At 37.2% G+C, this 24,411-nt stretch overlaps 1 protein-coding gene across 1 annotated transcript in view; it reads left to right on the top strand.

The window, feature by feature from the left end:
* Nucleotides 1-10,043, top strand: part of cul4a (cullin 4A) — a 42,468-nt gene extending 32,425 nt beyond the window's left edge. Inside the window, exons 17-21 of the mRNA XM_061887627.1 lie at nucleotides 1,084-1,197; nucleotides 1,266-1,371; nucleotides 1,458-1,630; nucleotides 1,712-1,864; nucleotides 9,431-10,043. Of these exons, the coding sequence (XP_061743611.1) occupies nucleotides 1,084-1,197; nucleotides 1,266-1,371; nucleotides 1,458-1,630; nucleotides 1,712-1,864; nucleotides 9,431-9,526 (642 nt within the window). The 3' untranslated portion in view covers nucleotides 9,527-10,043. The remainder of the gene's footprint in view (nucleotides 1-1,083; nucleotides 1,198-1,265; nucleotides 1,372-1,457; nucleotides 1,631-1,711; nucleotides 1,865-9,430) is intronic.
* The last annotated feature ends 14,368 nt before the right edge of the window (nucleotides 10,044-24,411 follow it).

Raw genomic sequence — 24,411 nt, 5'->3', positions numbered from 1 at the left:
CTGTAACATTACACGCAGTTTGAACAGTAACACTGTTTGAATGTAGGAAAATAAAACTCTTCTTTAATCAAGTTATTCTTCTGCGTACTACTACATCAGAGATGTCAGTTGTTTTCACTGAGGGCCACATCGCAGTTAAGTTTGGCCTCAGAGGGTCGCTTATAACAGTGAATAGTATTAAACAATTTTATATGCATTTTATTATAGATTTTTGTAGAACTAAAATGGAAAAAAAAATGGTAAGTTGCAATAATTTCACCTCAAAATGTAGTGTATATATTCTTACAGTAAATGGAAAACTGCTGTTTTTATGGTAAAAAAAAAAAAAAGACAGCTCAGTTGTTAGGATTTTACCGTAAATTAAATTTTTTTTTTTTAATGTAAGTAAAAAAAAGGGCAATTTTGCAGTAAAATTTTGGCAACTGAGCTGCCACTTTGTTTTTACTGCAAATCAACAACTGTAGATTTTTCGGTGTAATACTGTGAATGCCAAAATGACACCACAGTTTCTTTATTACAGTAAAAAAAAATGTTTTTTTTCATCGCTGTAAAAACCACAGTACATTTCACAATTTCACCATGAAATCTATTTCTACTTTTACACTGCTTAGTTTGATGGATAACTTGCTTTGAAATCATTATTATTAATATTTATTTCTATTTAAAAAATGGTATGAATCTTTGATAATATATTTTTGCATAATCAGAAAATATTCAAGTTAACATGATTTGCGATTACATGGAGTAAATATATTTTTTTTGTCCCAAAAAAAAAATACATTTAGTAAGAAAATGTATTTTTGAGGGCCAAATTAAAATGAAGTGGCAGTCCACATCTGGCCCCCGGGCACTACATGGAGCCCACACAGATGAAGTACCACAGTTTGAGAATCGAAAATTATGAATCGGAATAGATAAAAAGCGCAATTTGGATCTGAACCGTTTTTTTAAAGTAAGGAGTATACTAAGAGGGTTAAATCATTAGTTTGATTTAATGTTTGCATCACTGCAATCACAACAACACAATACTGTATGCACATTGTTCCAGTATTACCTCTGATGTACTTTTGTATCTATTTGGAGATGGTGAAACTCCAGGAGGTGTTCAAGCTGTTCTACTTGGGGAAGCACAGTGGGAGGAAGCTGCAGTGGCAGCCCACACTTGGCCACTCTGTCCTAAAGGCTGAGTTTAAAGAAGTAAGTCCATACATCTTTTCCACGACTGGGCTTACTGTACTTTGAATGCCACAATGATCATCCTGCAGGGAAAAAAGGAGCTGCAGGTGTCCCTGTTCCAGACATTAGTGCTGTTAATGTTCAATGAGGGAGAGGATTTCAGCGTGGAAGACATCGGCACCGCCACTGGAATAGGTCAGCGCTGTTTTTCTTGCGTCTATGTCTCTTAACTGAGTCAGTAGAAAGCCATAGTGTTCCATGAAATTTCCCTTCCTGCGCAGAGGAGGGCGAGCTAAAGCGTACGTTGCAGTCCCTGGCCTGTGGAAAAGCCCGCGTGCTCAACAAGAACCCAAGAGGAAAGGACGTGGAGAATGGCGACCATTTCACTTTCAACTTAGATTTCAAACACAAACTTTTCCGTATCAAAATCAACCAGATCCAAATGAAAGAAACCGTAAGAACTACATTCCCTCTTGCATCCATTCCCCGGAGCCATGTTTTACTAAACTGCCGTGACATTCCCATTTCCTCGTAGGTCGAGGAGCAAGTTAGCACCACGGAGCGCGTGTTTCAAGACCGGCAGTATCAGATTGACGCCGCTGTTGTGCGCATCATGAAGATGAGGAAGACCCTCAGTCACAACCTACTAGTGTCGGAGCTGTACAACCAGCTGAAGTTCCCTGTCAAGGTGACTTCATCTCAACCTCTTTATCTAAATAAAACATTCAGTTTTGGTACAAATTGCACGTGAAAGCTGAATGAAAGGCTAAACGTTAGAATGCTGGCCAGGTAGCCCCTATTACGAAATACAATGGTACCTAGGGCTTGGCGATATGGCTGAAAACTGTATCACCCATCAGTAATTAATGATATTTTTATGACCTATGGAAAATATTGACCAGTAGAAACATATTAAATGTCAACATTTTTATTTGAAATGTAACCTTCCTCTGATTATAATCCTCAGCTTTCAAGGTAGAAAGTAAATGTCAACACAACCATTGAAAACACTCAAAATTTTAAAATCACAATAAACACTTAAAATAAAGGTGAAAAAAATGTGTATAAAATAGTGCAAAGTGTGAACATGTAAACATGAGAAACTTGCAGTGCCAGGAAGTTACCACTGTGTCACATTTATGTTGGTTTGTTATTCTTATTTAAGTATGGAAATTAATTTGTTATGCAGTAATTATCATTTAGATATTATTGGAACAATTTATGTGTTAAATTTTATTTATTTTATTCATACAGTCCTTAGTTCTGTAGGTATGAATAGGGAACATGGCAGAGTTGAAAAGAAAGGATGAGTGTAGCTAAATACAACAGTCTGTTTAAAAAAAAATTTTTTTGAAAGTGCCATATTGTCAATGTGACTTTTTTGGTTTCATCCACAATTTCTTCTTTACTTTCTCTTCTCACTCAATGCTAAGAATCAACAGCCAGATGGCGCAACCAAACGTGATATTTTATACAGTTACACGATTGGCTGTTAGCATGTCCCTCACTGATCACTTCCTGTTTACAGGCCGCAAGTGTTTTGTGTTCATGCAACCAACCATGCTTCATTCTGTCCGGTTTCTTCCGACCAAACAAAAATATACCGTATTTTTCGGACTATAGGTCGCAATTTTTTTCATAATTTGGCCGGGAATGTGACTTATACCCAGGAGCGACTTATGTGTGAAATTATTAACACATTACCGTAAACAATCTAATAATATTATTTAGCTCATTCACGTAAGAGACTAGACGTATAAGATTTCATGGGATTTAGCAATTAGGAATGACAGATTGTTTGGTAAACTTAGTTATTTGAATGACTCTTACCATAATATGTTACGTTAACATACCAGGCACATTCTCAGTTGGTTATTTATGCGTCATATAACGTACACTTATTCAGCCTGTTGTTCACTATTCTTTATTTATTTTAAATTGCCTTTCAAATAATTATTCTTGGTGTTGGGTTTTATCAAATAAATTTCCCCCAAAAATGCGACTTACATATGTTTTTTCTTTCTTTATTATGCATTTTCGACGGGTGCGTTTTATACTCTGGGGCGACTTATACTCCGAAAATACGGTATATATATATATACTGTACATCGAACGTTTTCGCAAATTTTTTATTCGATATTGAGTATGTCTCTTTCGGGATATACCTTGATATTGTTTTATCTGCCCACCCCTGGTGGTACCTCATCCTTCAATTTTCTTTGCTTTGAAGGGGAACTGCACTTTTGGGGGGGGGGGATTCTGCCTGTCGTTCACATATACAAGTCACTTGTTCCACACCTGTGGCTGCAAAACCAAACCACTGACGACACTGTTCTTTTCTTTGGAACAAACGTCTCCTTTGCGCTAGCATTAGCCACGTTGTGGTGTGTGTGTGTGTGTGTGTGTGTGTGTGTGTGTGTGTGTGTGTGTGTGTGTGTGTGTGTGTGTGTGTGTGTGTGTGTGTGTGTGTGTGTGTGTGTGTGTGTGTGTGTGTGTGTGTGTGTGTGTGTGTGTGTGTGTGTGTGTGTGTGTGTGTGTGCGTGTGTGTGTGTGTGAATCTCAGCTAAGGAAATAAGGAAGCTGTTTTTTTGTTTGTTTTTTTATTGTTTGCAATGAAAAACTCAAATGTGTTAATACATAGGTGTCAAAGTCGTTTTCACTGGGGGCCACTTCGCAGTTATGTTTGGCCCCAGAGGGCCGCTATTAACAGTGAATACTATTAGTACACCATTTTTTAATGCATTTTATTAGTAGATTTTTTTTTAAAACAGAATGTAAAAAAAAAATGGTAAGTTGTAAAAATTTCACCTCAAAATGTAGTGTATATTACTGTAAATTGAAAGACAGTACTGCTGTTTTTATGTTAAAAACTATTATATTTCCTTTTTAACTGTAAATAAAAAGAATGCAATTGTAGAGTAAAATGTTGGCACCTGAGCTGCCACTTTGTTTGTTTTTTACCGCAAATCAACAACTGTAGATTTTTGCAGTGTAAATGCCAAAACGGCACCACAGTTTATTACAGTAAAAAAAAGGACAGTTTTTTTCATTTAGAGAAAAATGCTGTAAAAACCACATTAAATTTCCCAATTTTACCATGAAATCTATTGCGACTTTTACATTGCACAATTTGATTGATAACCTGCTTTAAAATCATTATTTATTTCTATTTAAAAAATTGTTGGCATGTTTCATAATATATTTTTGCATAATTAGACAATATTCAAGTTAACATAATTTGCGATTACATTTTTTTTTTTCTCCTAAAATAGAAAGAAAGAACGCATTTAGTAAGAAAAGTTACAGTACTTTATTGATACATACCGTATTTCCTTGAATAGCCCCCGGGGCGCTAATTAATTTAAAACCTCTTCTCACTCCTGCGCTTATTCAAAGCATGCTAGAAAAGTAAGCAGGCACTAATAATTTTAAAACCTCTTCTCACCCCTGCGCTTACCAATGGCATGCAGTAAAAAATTGACAGTGATAAAAAGAAAATAATAATAAAAAAATTATTCTGCGTCCGCAGCCCGGTGGTTGGGAACCACTGCTCTACAGCATGTAATCACGCCCACTTTTACACCATGCTGTCTGCATGCCGTGCGTCCGGCAGGCATGCAGATTGCAATGCATACTTGATCAACAGCCATACCTTTTACACTGATGGTTGTGATATAAACAACTTTAAACCTCTTACTAATATGCGCCACGCTCTGTGAACCCACACCAAACACATTTCTGGAGCGCATTGGATCTGTGGCACATTATAAACGCAGCATAGGGATTACCTTTTACACTGATGGTTGTGATATAAACAACTTTAAACCTTTTACTAATATGCGCCACACTCTGTGAACCCACACCAAACACATTTCTGGAGCACATTGGATCTGTGGCACATTATAAACGCAGCATAGGGATTACCCATAATGCCGTGCAACCGTGACTCTTGGATATATTATACACGCGCCCCCAACCCCGCCCACCTCAACCAACGCACTTTAGTTCCTGTCTTGCGCTGTTGTTTTGTTGGTGTTCTCCTGTAGCAGCTTCACGCCCTCCTTTGAGCGCTATTGCCCGCACCTGTTTTGTTTCACAACCAAGACTATTTAAGTTGTGCGTACGCTATCCTTCTTTGTGGGGACATTGTTGACTGTCATGTCATGTATGGATCTGCTCTGTGGATGCTGTCTTTGCGCCATACGCTGTAAGTTTTTGCTGTTGTCATGCCTTCTGTTTTTGTCGACTTAGTTTAGTCTTTATTTGAAGGGACGATGCACAGAAACATTAAGCTCAAAGACAGATATGTTCTGTACCAGGTTAAAGCTAAATAGCTCATTTCCATCTTCAGTCCCTGGCTACCTAAATTAAAGGGATGCAAATATTATGCGATACAATTATGACAATAAAATCATACCATAGTATGTAATTAAATTAAGAAAATTTATAAAATGCCCTTTCATGGACACAAACTTAATATACAATACAACCACACCTAATTTACATCATCACACAAAGACAATACATGCTTTTGTTTACATCTGTCATCATTTGTAAAAACAACCATGATTTTAACAGACACACCTCACAATTTACAACAAAAATGCTGTCATGGATAAATATAATACACATTAAGTTGATCTGTTCAACAAAGTGCCCACCTTAGTGACCGTGTGAGCAGCTTGGATTGCTCCAAAGCCATTTTTTAACTTCAATTGTGAATGAAGAGTAATCTGTTTGACTTTTCAAGTTTGTTGTGAGGTTTTTCCATTCCTTTATGGCTTTATAAAGGAATAAAGGTGACTGTATGATGCCAGTCACCCTCTGCATAGCGTTATCAGCAGCCAGAGGAGCCTGTTCAGTTCTAGACTGCTTCATCCCAAGTGCAGGACTAATAGACTCAAAAACTCATTTGTCCCACACGCCATTAGACTGTACAACTCCTCTCTTCGGCGGGGGGCAAGGGGTACTAGGATGACAGGGGATGCAAAACAATAACAGTGCAATACGTTTTCATAACATAGTCACTAGTGCCTAATTTCTCTTGTTATTTTCTTATTTTACTATTATATTTTTATTCCCATTGTTGCTTTTTATTTGTTATTCTTATTGTAATATTTCTCTATTTTGTTTCCATTCAAACCCCCATTATTTACTTTTTACTTTTTTTTAAATTGATCTCAACTCTGTACACCCATCCATCCATCCATTTTCTACCGCTTATTCCCTTTCGGGGTCGCGGGGGGCGCTGGCGCCTATCTCAGCTACAATCGGGCGGAAGGCGGGGTACACCCTGGACAAGTCGCCAACTCATAGCAGGGCCAACACAGATAGACAGACAACATTCACACTGACACACTAGGGCCAATTTAGTGTTGCCAATCAACCTATCCCCAGGTGCATATCTTTGGAAGTGGGAGGAAGCCGGAGTGCCCGGAGGGAACCCACGCATTCACGGGGAGAACATGCAAACTCCACACAGAAAGATCCCAAGGCTGGATTTGAACCCAGGACTGCAGGAACTTCTTATTGTGAGGCAGACGCACTAACCCCTCTGCCACCGTGAAGCCCACTGCTGCTGGAATTTTAATTTTCATGAAGGAATCAATAAAGTACTATCTATCTATCTATCTATGTATCTATATAGAGCGGGATAGCTCGGTTGGTAGAGTGGCCGTGCCGGCAACTTGAGGGTTGCAGGTTCGATTCCCGCTTGAGCCATCCTAGTTACTGCCGTTGTGTCCTTGGGCAAGACACTTTACCCACCTGCTCCCAGTGCCACCCACACTGGTTTAAATGTAACTTTGATATTGGGTGTTACTATGTAAAGCGCTTTGAGTCACTTGAGGAAAGCGCTATATAAATATAATTCACTTCACTATCCATCCATCTATCTATCTATCTATCTATCTATCTATCTATCTATCTATCTATCTATCTATCTATCTATCTATCTATCTATCTATCTATCTATCTATCTATCTATCTATCTATCTATCTATCTATCTATCTATCTATCTATCTATCCATCCATCTATATAGAGCGGCATGGCTCGGTTTGTAGAGTGGCCGTGTCAGCAACTTGAGGGTTGCAGGTTCGATTCCCGCTTGAGCCATCCTAGTTACTGCCGTTGTGTCCTTGGGCAAGACACCTACCTACCTATCTATCTATCTATCCATCCATCTATATAGAGCGGCATGGCTCGGTTTGTAGAGTGGCCGTGTCAGCAACTTGAGGGTTGCAGGTTCGATTCCCGCTTGAGCCATCCTAGTTACTGCCGTTGTGTCCTTGGGCAAGACACTTTACCCACCTGCTCCCAGTGCCACCCACACTGGTTTAAATGTAACTTAGATATTGGGTGTTACTATGTAAAGCGCTTTGAGTCACTTGAGGAAAGCGCTATATAAATATAATTCACTTCACTATCCATCCATCTATCTATCTATCTACCTACCTATCTATCTATCTATCCATCCATCTATATAGAGCGGCATGGCTCGGTTGGTAGAGTGGCCGTGCCGGCAACTTGAGGGTTGCAGGTTCGATTCCCGCTTGAGCCATCCTAGTTACTGCCGTTGTGTCCTTGGGCAAGACACTTTACCCACCTGCTCCCAGTGCCACCCACACTGGTTTAAATGTAACTTAGATATTGGGTGTTACTATGTAAAGCGCTTTGAGTCACTTGAGGAAAGCGCTATATAAATATAATTCACTTCACTATCCATTCATCTATCTATCTATCCATCTATCTACCTACCTACCTATCTATCTATCTATCCATCTATATAGAGCGGCATGGCTCGGTTGGTAGAGTGGCCGTGTCAGCAACTTGAGGGTTGCAGGTTCGATTCCCGCTTGAGCCATCCTAGTTACTGCCGTTGTGTCCTTGGGCAAGACACTTTACCCACCTGCTCCCAGTGCCACCCACACTGGTTTAAATGTAACTTAGATATTGGGTGTTACTATGTAAAGCGCTTCGAGTCACTTGAGAAAAGCGCTATATAAATATAATTCACTTCACTATCCATCCATCTATCTATCTATCTACCTACCTATCTATCTATCTATCCATCCATCTATATAGAGCGGCATGGCTCGGTTGGTAGAGTGGCCGTGCCGGCAACTTGAGGGTTGCAGGTTCGATTCCCGCTTGAGCCATCCTAGTTACTGCCGTTGTGTCCTTGGGCAAGACACTTTACCCACCTGCTCCCAGTGCCACCCACACTGGTTTAAATGTAACTTAGATATTGGGTGTTACTATGTAAAGCGCTTTGAGTCACTTGAGGAAAGCGCTATATAAATATAATTCACTTCACTATCCATTCATCTATCTATCTATCTATCTATCTATCTATCTACCTACCTACCTATCTATCTATCTATCCATCTATCTATATAGAGCGGCATGGCTCGGTTGGTAGAGTGGCCGTGTCAGCAACTTGAGGGTTGCAGGTTCGATTCCCGCTTGAGCCATCCTAGTTACTGCCGTTGTGTCCTTGGGCAAGACACTTTACCCACCTGCTCCCAGTGCCACCCACACTGGTTTAAATGTAACTTAGATATTGGGTGTTACTATGTAAAGCGCTTCGAGTCACTTGAGAAAAGCGCTATATAAATATAATTCACTTCACTTCACTATCTATCTATCGATCTATCCATCGATCTATCTATCGATCTGTCTATCTGTCTATCTATCTATCTATCCATCTATCTATCTATCTTATATGAAAAGGCTGATTGGTACTATGACTTTGTAGCCAGTTCGGTTTTACTTTTGTTTTACATAACCATCCCTAGGCTTCAGTGCCTTTTCCTAGCGGGACATGCCTTTTGTTCATTTTTGGTTTAAACGTTACATACCTTTTTACCTGCACGCTGTCTACCGCTGTGCTCTGCATGTTGGGATCACGACAAACCATCCTCGACGCGTTCCGACTTCTACAAAGCAATAAACTACCTGCTGATAAAGCAACTCCACCTACTGATATGGAGTATTACAAGATTATCCTGCCAAGTTCTACACAGCACAGGCACATTATTATGATTATTGATTTGCAAAACATATTTTTTGGACCAATTAGGTGAAGTTGCATAGTTTCCCTCGGCACACAACACACTATCTCACGGCACACTAGTGTGCCGCGGACCAGTGGTTGAAAGTCACTGTATTAATCTAATCATATTATCGCCCAGGCTAAGTTTGAATGCAATCATTTCCTCTCAAAAATATCAAACTGCCGCTTGTCTCCCCAGCCTGGCGATCTGAAGAAGCGGATCGAGTCCCTCATAGACAGAGACTATATGGAGCGGGACAAGGAGACCCCCAACCAGTACCACTACGTTGCCTGAGGAGGCACCACTGTCGCGCCGCGCTGCCCTCATGGCGAGCCAACAGCTGGTCCCGGAACGCATCCCGGCAGACCCCATGATGGATGTCACACACAGGAGAGATGTCTCCGACTGACCCGGGGTCTGTCATGGCAGTGAAAGGATCCAGGTTCAAAAATGACTCGCACTTTGCTTTGTTTTTCCGCTCTGGCGTTTTTCTTTCGCTTTCGTTTTGGTATTCCCTCGATGGCTTTGGCTCTGAAATCATTCATTTTGTAGTTTGTCACATTTTAAGTGTTTTCTTTTTGTCCGAGAACCTTTTTCCTTACTGACACGCTCGTCGCAGACTTGACGGGACCTGTTGAGATTTACGATTTGGAAAAGGAGAGAACTATTTTTGGGGGCGTCGTGCTTATTTGTTTAACCAAACTGCTCTAATGACCTCTCATGTCCTGAACATTTTGTTTCCTAGATCAGATTGTATTTTATGTAAGAATGAGAAAAGCGAATAAATGGATATTTAATTCTTTGTTGACAACCAAGTGCCCGTGTTTTGTTTTTTTAGTATGAGTCTGCTGCAATGCAAGCAGCCCATATTATTATTCCTCATACTCCATTATGGGCCTGCTGCAATGCAAGCAGCCCATATTATTATTCCTCATACTTCATTATGGGCCTGCTGCAATGCAAGCAGCCCATATCATTATTCCTCATACTTCATTATGGGCCTGCTGCAAAGCAAGGAGCCCATTTTATTATTCGTCATACTTCAATTTTTATTATCATAGTTCCACACGTTTCTCTTAGGATTCATGTGAGACGGATCGGCCAACAAACCCCCACATATGTTATACTAGGGGTCACCAACGCGGTGCCCGCGGGCACCAGGTAGCCCGCAAGAACCAGATGAGTAGCCCGATGGCCTGTTCTAAAAATAGCTCAAATAGCAGCACTTACCAGTGAGCTGCCTCTATTTTTAAAATGTTGTTTATTTACTAGCAAGCTTGTCTCACTTTGCTCGACATTTTTAATTCTAAGAGAGACAAAACTCAAATAAAATTTGAAAATCCAAGAAAATATTTTAAAGACATGGTCTTCACTTGTCTAAATAAATTCATTTATTTTTTTATTTTGCTTCTTATAACTTTCAGAAAGACAATTTTAGAGAATACAACCTTAAAAATGATTTTAGGATTTTTAAATACATATACCTTTTTACCTTTTAAATTCCTTCCTTTTCTTTCCTGACAATTTAAATCAATGTTTATGGAAAGTTATTTTTATTTTATTGGTAAGAATAATAAATACATTTTAATTTAATTCTTCATTTTAGCTTCTGTTTTTTCGACAAAGAATATTTGTGAAAATTTTCAAACGTACTATGATTAAAATAAAATAAAAATATTCTGGCAAATCTAGAAAATCTGTAGAATCAAATCTTATTTCAAAGTCTTTAGGATTTTTTAAAAATGTTTTGTTCTGGAAAATCTAGAAGAAATAATGATTTGTCTTTGTTAGAAATATAGCTTGGTCCAATTTGTTATATATTATTACAAAGTGCAGATTGGATTTTAACCTATTTAAAACAAGACATCAAAATTCTAAAATTAATCTTAATCTGGAAGAATTACTAATGATGTTCCATAAATTAATTGTTCAAAAAGATTCAAATTAGCTAGTTTTTCCTCTTCATTTTTTTCGGTTGATTTTTGACTTTTAAAGAGTCGAAATTGAAGATAAACTATGTTTCAAAATTGTATTTTAATTTTTTTCGTGTTTTCTCCTCTTTTAAACCGTTCAATTAAGTGTTTTTTTCATCATTTATTCTCTACAAAAATCCTTGCGAAAAAGGAAAAAAAATGTAAGACGGAATGACAGACAGAAATACCCATTTTTTAAAGGTTAATTGAGCAAATTGGCTATTTCTGGCAATTTATTTAAGTGTGTATCAAACTGGTAGCCCTTTGCATTAATCAGTACCCAAGAAGTAGCTCTTAGTTTTAAAAAGGTTGGTGACCCCTGTGTTATACCATCGGAAGGGTCTCACTTGCCCCTACGGCGGTACTTTAAGTTGGCAACGTTTCGTGTCACCATGGTGACGCTATTCACAAATTTTAAAAATGGGCCAATTTAATGGGTACATACCCTATTTAATGGACGGTTGCCTCCCCTTGTAGCTCAGCCATACTTTCACATAGCTCGGTTCTTATCGACTCATTTTATTCTCACCCTTGTCTAGTTTCGACGCGGGCTAACTGATAGCATGCTAATGTTAGTTTGCTTGTACGCTAATATAGGTATGATATTTTTATAAGCAAAAATGTTTTCCGTTTACCCCAGAGTGAAATAACTTGGTACGTGACACTTGTTGACTGTCAGTATGCTAGCAAGCTAATATTAGCATGCAAATTTTTTTTTTGCTGTTTTTTCGCTTTGTTTCCTCTACTTCCGCAGCTATACACCTTACGGCCGTGTTACTTGATATTCGAGGCATGCTAACCATTGTTAGCTCACATGCTAAATTTTACATTTTAATGTAAGCGTGCTAATGATTTAGGCCAGGGGTGTCCAAACTTTTTCCACAAAGGGCCGCACATGGTAAAATTTAAGCATGCGGGGGCCATTTTTGATATTTTTCATTTTCAAACGATAACAAAATATATGAATTTTGTTTTAATCCTTAGGGCTCCTGGGCAGCATAGAGGATCTCAGTCACTAAAATGTTAAAAATAAGTCAAATTATTATTATTATTTTTTATTTAATGCCTACAGTAAATCTCTATATCAACTTGAGGTTGATATACAGTAAAACAAATGAGATTTTATGCCTTTTCTGTGAAAGACAACTTTGTTTTTTATAGTAAAACTGGAATGTGCAGTATTTAGATAGATAGATAGATAATACTTTATTGATTCCTTCAGGAGAGTTCCTTTATTTAGCAATTAAAGCCCTCAAAGATCAATAATGCAGGACACCATTGATTTTAATTATTTAATAGTTTTGAGTAATCACAGTGAAAAGTTAAATAAAATCCTACTAAACATATTTGAGATCCGAAAGGTTCCCCACTCATAAAGTGATGCATTTTTATTAGTGTTTTTTTTTACTTTTAACACTTAAATTTCAGGATCAACTTCCGATCTATCTGTCAATTTTAAGTTTGAACTGTTATTTTGTTTTTTTATGCTCTTTGGTCAAAACGTTGATGTTTTTTATATGGCAACCACACAACATATGCAATATTTTTCCCACATAAAACATTTTAAAGTGATAATTTTTAAGTAATAATTCAATATAACATTGTTTTTTTTTGTCTTTTTTTTTAAACAATGGAAAAAAAAGGAAATAAAGACAAAAGGAAAAAAAACTGCCTGCATGGCAGCTTTGTGTCAACATTGCCACTTTTTCTCATTAGATTTCACCTCATTACACTTTTTTTTATTTTTTTTATTTTTTATTTTTGCAATACTATCAATTTTGCCATTTTTGCAGAATGTGTGGTGGGCCGGTAAACGATTAGCTGCGGGCCGCAAATGGCCCCCGGGCCGCACTTTGGACGGCCCTGTTTTAGGCTATAGCAACTTTACTAGTCATTATAATTATTAAAGCAAGTGTTAGGGCATCCAACTTGATTAATAGTCCCGGTGCTGTCAGTGCAGTGTGTAAAAATCGGTCTTTAAGGAGCTTTTTATGTGTTTTTAAACGAGAGGCGGCCAGTCTGCTGTTTTAAAATGTGGTCGAGATGTGAGAGGAGAATGTTGCAGGATTCTGACAAGAGTTGGAGAGCACTATTAGCGTGGCCTCTGCGTTCCTGCTGGGCTTTTACACTCCCTCGTGAATTGATGAAAGTGTCAGCTGACTAACCACAATGCATGCTCTTTGCAGGTGTGTGTGTGTGTGTGTGTGTGTGTGTGTGTGTGTGTGTGTGCGTGTGTGTGTGTGTGTGTGTGTGTGCGTGCGTGTGTGTGTGTGTCGGTCAAAGAAAGAATTCTCACATGCTTCCCACTAATGATATCCATATGCATAAATCATTTTTTAATACCAGTGCTGTCAAATGATGTTTTCAATTTGGATTAATAGCAGGTTTTTACTTGCTTGGACAAAGAGATAAAAATATTTTAAATGTAATTTTAATGTCGACATCATTACAGGAGTATTAGTTTTGCATTTGATCAAAACTTGGTCACTATTTTGAAAATAGTGAAAATTTACCATATTGTGGTTCATCTGTGTACATGCATGATTCATACAATCGTTTTTGTGAATATTCTCGTGTTAAATCGTTATTTTTGACATCCCTAATGTATGATTAATTCACCTAAATAATTTCCTTTTTTTTTCCTCATAGCCCACGGGTCATTATTTTAAAAAAGCCCAAGCTTTTCCATAAAGGGCCACAGACTGAGAAATGAAAGAATGTGGGGGCCATTTTTGGTATTTTCAACTCCAAAACCAGTACAAAATATACACCTTTTTTTCCCAAAAGAACTACAAAATGCAATTTTGGTGGAAATTTATTGTGAATGCTAAAGATCCAAAGGCGAACTGAAATGCTAACAATTAACACGCGATTCAGATAACGTCAAGTAAAAAAAAAAGTTGCTAAAAAGCATGCTAACAATAGCACGTTACAGTTAGCATCCGTGAAATACCAAAATATTACATTGACGTCTATACCAGCTAAATTAGCTAAAAAGTGTTTTAAAAAAGCTAGCATGCTAAAATGCTGACTGTGCGCCAATTACCAAAGTTTCTTACTCTAAGGCAGGGGACGGGAACCTTTTTGGACGAGAGAGCCAAGAAGCCAAATATTTTAAAATGTATTTCCCTAAGAGCCATATAATAATTTTTTTTAACACTGAACACAACTAAACGTGTGCATTTTTAAGTAAGACCAACATTTCCAGAGTATAATAGGTCTCTTATTCTTTGTAATAACATTGTTATTCTGAAGCAAACTGTGGAGGGGGCATGGCCTGCAGCAAAGCGCGATGTTGCCAGGACCGGCCTCGAAATCAGCGACAGGTGCGTAGAAGGCCCACCTGGGCCTTTTTATCTAATCACCTGTTGCTCTGTTTTAAGCAGCAGCCAGGAGGAGAGACAGGGTTGGGGCTGGAGCCAGAGCGCGAGTGAGGACGAAAGAGAAAAAGACAATTGCTGGAAAGCAACTGAGAGACTAATTGAAAAAAAAACAGTATTTTACCCTAAAACAGGCTCTCATGTCGGTGTTTGGTGGTCTGAAGAACCCCCAGGAGGGCAAGCCCCACACTAACCAATAATAAATAAATTACTTCTTACCATTAACTCAACTTCTTGAACATAAAAATGCATGAGAATGTTTTGTATTTTGAATGTTATTTTTAACACTGTGATTACAAATATAATTATTCATTACTTATCCTGTTAAGCAATGTCATCTCAGATTTATCCGAGAGCCAGATGCAGTCATCAAAATAGCCACATCTGGCTCTAGAGCCATAGGTTCCCTACCTCTGCTCTAAGGTGTTTACTTTAAAAAATTAGCTTTACAACAAGCTAGCATGCTAACAGTACTATGCTAACAATAGCACGCTTATAGGTAACAACAGTGAAATACCAAAATATGACACTGACATCTATACCAGCCAAGTTAGCCGAGATAAGCTCCAGCACCCTCCGCCACCCCAAATGGGACAAGCGGTAGAAAATGGATGGATGGATAGCTGGCATGCTAATTTTAGCATGCTAACTATGCGTCAATTACCAAAGTATCTTATCATAAGGTGTGTACGTTTAAAAAAAATACTAACGCTAACATGCTAACAGCTACAAAACAGCAAAAAAACATTTTGCAAAATGCGCTAAAAAAAAGATTGCATGCTAACAATAGCATGCTTACAGGTAGCACGAGTGAAACACCAAAATATGACACTGATGTGTATACCTGATAGATTAAAAAAAAAAAAAAAGCTAGCATGTTAATGTTAGCATGCTAAAATGTAACTGTATACTAACCCTAGGTGTTTTCGTGAAATATGTTTAATATACTAGCATGCTAACATGTATCAAGTATCAACATATGACTTGGAAACTTAGCTTAAAAATAGCTCACTACTAACATTAAAATGCTAATAGGTATTATTTGTCAAGTAACACAATATTTGACACTAAGGTGTTTACCTGGAAAATGAGCGATAAAGCTAAAATGCTAATATTAGCATTTTGCTACGTGCCGCACGTTGCACACCCCTGGTTTAGTTCATCTTTCATTGCACTTCATTGATTAATAAATGTATTTTGAATATGGTGTCACGGTGAAATGGATCATAATTCAAATGGGGGGGGGGGGGTTTTTTCTAAAGTTGTATACGTGTGTGACTTCTTTGAAACAAAACCTGGCATATTGTTCCTGGAAGTGCTATATTAAGAGCTTCCAGAATCTCGCTTTTAGCAAATCACACTTGCTAAAAGCAAGACAGAATATTGACACACTTAGAAGAAGACGTTGTTGACGTTTTGCAGCCGTCAAGTATGAGTAGAGCGAGATTTATCTCTCTTTGAAGGGAGCCGGATCTTGAGGATCCGGATCTTTTAAAAGAGCCGTTCAAAAGTCCGGATCGTTACTTAAGTCCCAAGTGTGTGAACGTTGGCTGTCTATCTGTGTTGGCCTTGCGATGAGGTGGCGACTTGTCCAGGGTGTACGCCGCCTTCCGCCCATGTGCAGCTGAGATAGGCTCCAGCACCCCTCGTGACCCCAAAAGGGACAAGTGGTAGAAAATGGATGGATGGATAATTACTGGTAGCCCAAGATTAAATGTGGTATTGTTATAAACGACTGTAACAAAGAATTGTTTGTTAATATTATTATGCTGCAGGCAAAATGTTTCCACATAAATGTCGATTTATGAAAAGTAAAAGGGACAAGCGGGCCCTGCGATGAGGTAGCGACTTGTCCAGGGAGTACCCCGCCTTCTGCCCGATTGTAGCTGAGATAGGCGCCAGCACCCCCCGCGACGCCAAAAGGGAATAAGCGGTAGGAAATGGATGGATGGATGGATGGATGGATGGAAAGGGACAAGCGGTAGAAATGGAAGGATGGATGGACGGCCTACATTTTCTAATTGGCTTAATGAGCGATAATAAATGTGATAGACACATAAATGATAAACAAAAATAAAAGAAAGGCAGATGGCGCTGGACGATAAAACAATATCAATATATATCATTACAGACACTTAGATATAAAAAAATTTGATTAAAAAAAAGGAAAAAGGCAGATAGCACTGGGCGATAAAACGATATCAATATATATCATTACAGAGATATAAAAAAAATGGAAAAAGGCCGATAAGGTTGGGCGATAAAACGATATCATTATATATTATTACAGATACATAAGTATAAAAAAAAGATTTAAAAATGGGAAAAGGCCGATAAGGTTGGCCGATAAAATGATATCATTATATACTATTACAGATACATAGATATAAAAAATGGGAAAAAAAAAAGGAATAAGGCAGATAGCGCAGATAAAATGATATCAATATATATCATTACAGACACATAAATATTAAAAAAATGAAAAAAATCGCAAAAGGCCAATAAGGTTGGGCGGTAAAACGAAATCAAAATATATCATTACAGACACAGATATAAAAAATAAAAAAATGGAAAAAGGCCAATAAGGCTGGGCTTATAAAACGATGTCAATATATATCATTAAAGACACTTAGATATAAAAAAAATAGGAAAAAGGCAGATAGCGCTGGGCAATAAAACGATATCAATATATATCATTACAGAAACATAGATATCATTTTTTATTTTTTTTTTAATGGAAAAAGGCCGATATATATATATATATATATATATACATATTGCAAAAGACATAAAATCATCCATCCATCCATCCATTTGCTACCGCTTATTCCCTTTGGGGTGGCGGGGGGCGCTGGTGCCTATCTCAGCTACAATCGGGCGGAAGGCGGAGTACACCCTGGACAAGTCACTACCTCATCGCAGGACATAAAATCAATATAGATAAAAAAATTAAAAAAAACATTCAGAAAAATTTCCCGTAGGGCTGGATAATAAATGTTATCAATATGTATCTCAAAAATAAATAAAATCAAAATCAGTTAAAAAAAATTAATTCTGAAAAAATCCCCATAGGGCCGGGCAATAAAACCAAAATACATATCATGATAGACACATAATTGATCATTTTTAAAAAATAGGAAAAAGGCCAATAGCGCTGGGAGATAAAACAGTATCAATATATATCATTACAGAAACATAGATATGAAAAAATGGGGGAAAAAAATGGGAAAAGGCTGATAGCGCTGGGCGATAAAACAATATCAATATATATCATTACAGACTCATAGATATGAAAAAATTTAAAAAAAAATGGAAAAAGGCCGATAAGTCTGGGCGATAAAACAATTGCGATATATATAGCAAAAGACATAAAATCGATATCGATTAAAAAATAAAAACATTCTGAAAAAAATTTAAATATTCAGAAAAAATCCCCATAGGTCTGGGCCATAAAACAAAAATATATATCATGATGGACACATAATTGATAGCAAAAAAATATAATAGGAAAAAGGCAGATATCGCTGGGCGATAAAACGATATCAATATATATCATTACAGACACATACATAAAAAAAAAATGGAAAAAGGCCGATAAGGCTGGGCGAGTAAACATATGCTGCAATATATATTGCAAAAGATATCAAATCGATATCGATTTAAAAAAAATAATATTCTGAAAAAATCCCTGTAGGGCTGGACAATTAAATGTTATCAATATATATCGCAAAGTAAATAAAATCAAAATCAGTTCAAAAAAATAAAAATATTCTCAGCGACCGCCTGCCACCCTGAAAGGGACAAGCAGTAGAAAATGGATGGATGGATGAAAAAATCCCCATACAGCTGGGCCATAAAACCAAAATATATGTTATGATGGACACATATTTGATGATAAATAAATTTAAAGAAAACATTTTTTTTTTAAAGGCCGATAGGGCTGGTGGATAAAGCGATATCAATATATACTGCAAAAGGCATCAAATGGAAGTCAATTGGATGGAAATCCTGCCCTAATATTAATTGAGTTCATCCAATGAGTCATTTTTTTGAGTGTGTAAATGTTGTCTGTCAATCTGTGTTGGCCCTGCGATGAGGTGGCCACTTGTCCAGGATGTACCCCGCCTTCCGTCCGAATGCAGCTGAGATAGGCTCCAGCACCCACCTGTGACCCCAAAAGGGACAAGCGGTAGAAAATGGAGGGATGGGTGGAGTTACAATTATCAATCAAATCTTGGAAAATGATTAAGAGTAGAAAAGTCCTTAAATTGATATCGTTGTTAAAAACATTTCAAGTGATTATTTTTTCTTTTTTTTTTCATCTTTTTTTTTTCATATTCTTTAGTATTATTACTGTCTGTACTTGCTTTTTTGTTTTCTTTCCTTGATGTTGGAAGTGCCTTGCCTTTGGGTAAATTATAAATGTATGTTTGTTGTTCAATAACATTCTTTTAAAATGTATATATAAAACATGACCAGTAGCCATGATAGGATAAGATGTGGAATAAAATAATTTATATATACACAAATATTACTGTATTGGTAAGAAATATTTTTAAGTATAGGCAATCCATCCATCTTCTTCCACTTATCCGAGGTCGGGTCACGGGGGCAGCAGCCTAAGCAGCCACTTGGTCCAGCTCCACCCGGGGGATCCCGAGGCGGGAGACATAGTCTTCCCAAAGTGTCCTGGGTCTTCCCCGTGGCTTCCTACCAATAAGTGTATTTATTTTACTGTAAATATTAATTGAAATACGTTCACCATGCTTTAACAGTGACATCACAGTTTTGAATGTTCCCCTAACTTAAATAGCTTTGTAGCATTTTTAACATTAAGGATAGACATAGACAAAACAAGTAAGAATACAATGTTTAATAATGTGTAAATACAAATAAAAATAATAATAAAGAATAATAAAACCTTAGAAATACAATAGGGTCCTCTGTCCCAAAGGGACATTCGGTTCCTCATCAGGAAATAAAAACGTGAATACAAAAGTACCTCCCTACCTGGTGTGTGGATGATTGACATCAGAACAATAAACCACAGAAGTGAATGCAAATAAAAAAGTAACTAAATAAAATATAAAATAATAAAATTAAAAAAAAGATATAAATATTATAAAAAAGTTCAATTTTTACTCTAGTTGCGAGTTGAGTGATATTTTAATTTTCCCCTAACTTAAATACCGTTGTAGTATTTGAATATTACAGACAGAAATACACAAAAAAAGTAAGAATAAAATGTTTAATAATGTGTAAATACAGATAAAAATCAGGAAATAATAAAAATGTGAATACATAAGTACCTCCCTACCTGGTGTGTGTATGATTGACATCAGAAAAATAAACCATGAAAGTGAATCCATATAAAAAAGTAACTAAATAAAGTAGAAAACAATAAACAAAATATAATAAAAATATAAATTATATAAAAAAGTTCAATTTTTAGTCCAGTTTGCGAGTCGGGTGATATTTTTACAGTGATGTCACTATTTTGAATTTTCCCCTAATTGTAATAACTTTGTAGTATTTTAATAGTACAGACAGAAAAACACAAAACAAGTAAGAATAAAATGTTTAGTAATGTGATTAAAAATAAAAATTAGGAAATAATAAAAATGTGAATACAAAAGTACCTCCCGACCTGGTGTGTGTATGATTGACAACAGAACAATAAACCATAGAAGTTAGTCCAAATAAAAAAATAACTAAATACAATAGAAATTAATAAACAAAATATAGTTAAAATATGAATACTGTAAAAAGTTACATTTTAGTCCAGTTGTGAGTCGAGTGATATTTTAACAGTGATATCACTAATTTGAATGTTCCCCTAACTTAAATAACGTTGTTGTATTTTAATATTACAGATAGAAATACACATAAAAGTAAGAATAAAATGTTTAATAATGTGTAAATACAAATATAGATCAGGACATAATAACAATGTGAATACAAAAGTACCTTCCTAACTGTATATGATTGACATCAGAACAATAAACCATAGAAGTGAATGCAAATAAAAAACTAACTAAATAAAATCAAAAATAATAAACAAAATAAAATTAAAATATAACTAATGTAAAAAAGTTACATTTTTAGTCTAGTTGTAAGTCGACTGATATTTCAATTTTCCCCTAACCTAAATAATGTTCTAGTATTTTAATATCAGATAGAAATACACAAAAAAGTAAGAATAAAATATTCAATAATGTGTAAATATAAATAAAAATCAGGACATGATAAAAATGTGAATACAAAAGTACCTCCCTACCTGGTGTCTGTATGATTGACATCAGAACAATAAACCATAGAGGTGAATCCAAATAAAAAAGTAACTAAATAAAATAGAAAACAGACAAAATATAATTAAAATATAAATAATATAATACAATAGAAAATAATAAACGAAATATCATCTAAAAAAGTTACATTTTTAGTCCAGTTGCGAGTCAGGTGATATTTTAACAGGGATATATCTATTTTGAATTTCCCCAAACTCAAATATCCATCCATCCATTTTCTACCGCTTATTCCCTCTTGAGGTTGCGGGGGGCGCTGGCGCCTATCTCAACTACGTTGTAGTTGTCACAGTTAGTTGGTGATGAACCCCAAGACGCAGAGATGGAGGCAGGCATTGAATGAGAAAAGATGATTTAATATAAAATATTAGAATAAGAACAAAGGGTGTAAACAAAAAGCTTTCACGTGGGCGGAATAACAAACTAAGGGAGCTAGCACTAGGAGCTAGAAAAACGAAAAGGAACTTTAGCATGGAAGCTCGTGGGTAGCAAACAGAAAAACTGAAAACAGCTAATGGCTAACAAGAACAGCTTACCGCTACGACGACCAGGACAAAATGTAGCATGACAGGTAATAGCTGAAAAGAATCACATCGACACGACAAGAGCAACATATGGCAACGACAAGTCCGAATGACAATACAATGGTCCAGGCCTGACTGGAGGAACAAAGCAGGTAAAATAGGAGCTGGCTGATTGACATCAGGTGTGGCCAGATGCCAATCAGCCGCAGCTGAGTGAAAACAGCACACAGGGAGACAAACAGGAAGCTGAACCAAAATAAGAACACTTGACAGGAACTAAAGACAGGAGATACTAAACACAGACGAAACAAAGACAAATGCAGAGGAAAAAACTAAAACATAGACAAACTGTCAGGGGAAGGCCTGACAGTAGTATTTTAATATCAAAGATATAAATACACAAAATAAGTAAGAATAAATATTTAATAATGTGTAAATACAAATACAAATCAGGAAATAATAAAAAAAATATATAATATCTGCATGTGCCTCACAATACTAAGGTCCTGAGTAGTCCTGGGTTCAATCCTGGGCTTGGGATCTTTCTGTGTGGAGTTTGCATGTCCTCCCCGTGACTGCGTGGGATCCCTCCGTGTACTCCGGCTTCCGCCCACCTCCAAAGACATGCACCTGGCAACACTAAATGGTCCCTAGTGTGTGAATGTGAGTGTAAATGTTGTCTGTCTATCTGTGTTGGGCCTGCGACATACTTGCCAACCGTCCCGGATTTTCAGCGCCTCTCCCGAAAATCTCCCGAAATTCAGGCGGAGCTGGAGGGGGCGTGTATAAAGAGCATGTCTGCCCAATGACGTTATAACTGTAGAATGATCGAGGGTGAGTTCTTGGTTTCTTATGTGGGTTTATTGTTAGGCAGTTTCATTAAAGGGGAACATTATCACCAGACCTGTATGTAAGCGTCAATATATACCTTGATGTTGCAGAAAAAAGACCATATGTTTTTTTAACCAATTTCCAAACTCTAAAAGGGTGAATTTGGCGATTGAAACGCCTTTCAATTGTTCGCTGTCGGAGCGATGAACTATCAACCGTGACGTCACAACAGGAAGCAATCCGCCATTTTCTCAAACACATTACACACCAAGTCAAATCAGCACTGTTATTTTTCAGTTTTTTTGACTGTTTTCCGGTCCCTTGGAGACATCATGCCTAGTCGATGTGTTGTCAGAGGGTGTAACAACACAAACAGGGACGGATTCAAGTTGACATACGTGGAGTGTGCTAGTCAGACATATTTGGTCACGGCATGCTAATCAATGCTAACATGCTATTTAGGCTAGCTGTATGTACATATTGCATCATTATGCCTCATTTGTAGCTATATTTGCATCCAGCCTTTCCCTCCACCCAAATTTAATGCCAAACAAACACATACCAATCGACGGATTCAAGTTGCACAGCACCAGTGGTCAAAAGATGCGAAAGTCCCTCGCACACTTTACCGACGATAGCGATGCTACCACAGAGATGTGTGGATATCCTGCGACACCAGATGCATTTCCAACGATAAAGTCAACGAAATCACAAAGGTGAGTTTTGTTGATGTTATTGACTTATGTGCTAATTATGTGCTAATCAGACTTATTTGCTCACGGCATGACTGCCAGCTAATCGATGCTAACATGTTATTTAGGCTAGCTGTATTTACATATTGCACCATTACGCCTCATTTGTAGCTTTATTTGCATCCAGCCTTTCCCTCCAACCACATTTAATGCCAAACAAACACATACCAATCGTTGGTTGGAAGGCGATCGCCAAATTCGTCCTTGCTTCCTCCCGTTCCGATGTCTGTCGTGATATGGCTCAATAGCTTAAGTTTCTTCTTCAATTTCGTTTTCGCTACCTGCCGCCACACTCCAACCATCCGTTTCAATACATGCGTAATCTGTTGAATTTTTTGCGCCGCTAAAATGCGAGTCTGAATCCAAACTACTATCCTTTACCTTTCTGTGCTATCCGCCATCTTTGTTTGTGGTGATGTCACGCTGTGACGTCACAGGAAAATGGACGGGTGTATATAATGATGGTTAAAATCAGGCACTTTAAAGCCGTTTTTCGGGATATTGCGTGATGGGTAAAATTTTGAAAAAGACTTCGAAAAAAGAAATAAGCCACTGGGAACTGATTTTTATTGGTTTTAACCCTTCTGAAATTGTGATAATGTTCCCCATTAACGTCCTCCCAGCGCAGTAACAACACACAACAACAGCAGTCACGTTAACGTCTAGTGCAGGGGTGTCAAACTCATTTTACATCGGGGGCCACATGGACAAAAATCTACTCCCAAGTGGGCCGGACTGGTTAAATCCCTGCACGATAACTTAAAAATAAAGACACCTTCAGATTGTTTTCTGTGTTTAAAAACAGAAGAAGCACATTCTGAAAATGTACAAATCATAATGTTGTTGTTTTTTTTACACTTACGTATTGCAGTTAGTAGTATTCTATCTTTATTTGTCGTTATTTATATTTTCTGAATGAATGATGTGATAATGTTCATCAGTCAATCCAATGGTGTTCATTTTCAATCAAGATAAAGAAATATCAAAATCAAATTACAGTATGCCATGTTTGTAGTTTGATAATTTTCCTCAATTGATGTACTAGCATCATGTGGTTTATTTTGTACATATGTACCATCATCTACATTCTACAGAGATACAAAGAATTGCTATTGCAACATCCAGTAGATACACGTAGAAGAGCTGTTTCTTTCATTCAAAAATTTCAGGTTAATTTATATACTTTGTAAACTCATCCCAAGGGCCGGATAAAACCTGTTCACGGGCCTGATCCGGGGCCGTACGTTTGACACCCCTGGTCTAGTGTAAGGCGAACAGTTCGTCTGCCGTAAACAGCATGTGACACTCTTAAACATGACAATTCTGCCATTTACTGTACATGCACCACAACACCTCCAGGCAACCATCTCCCCGGACTGGAAATAACCTAATGTAAATAGTCAAATGTATTTCT

Source organism: Nerophis ophidion, linkage group LG25, assembly GCF_033978795.1.
Source record: "Nerophis ophidion isolate RoL-2023_Sa linkage group LG25, RoL_Noph_v1.0, whole genome shotgun sequence".
NCBI lineage: Eukaryota > Metazoa > Chordata > Actinopteri > Syngnathiformes > Syngnathidae > Nerophis > Nerophis ophidion.
The sequence above is the reverse complement of the archived record's forward strand: the minus strand, read 5'-3'. Positions and strand labels throughout refer to the sequence as shown.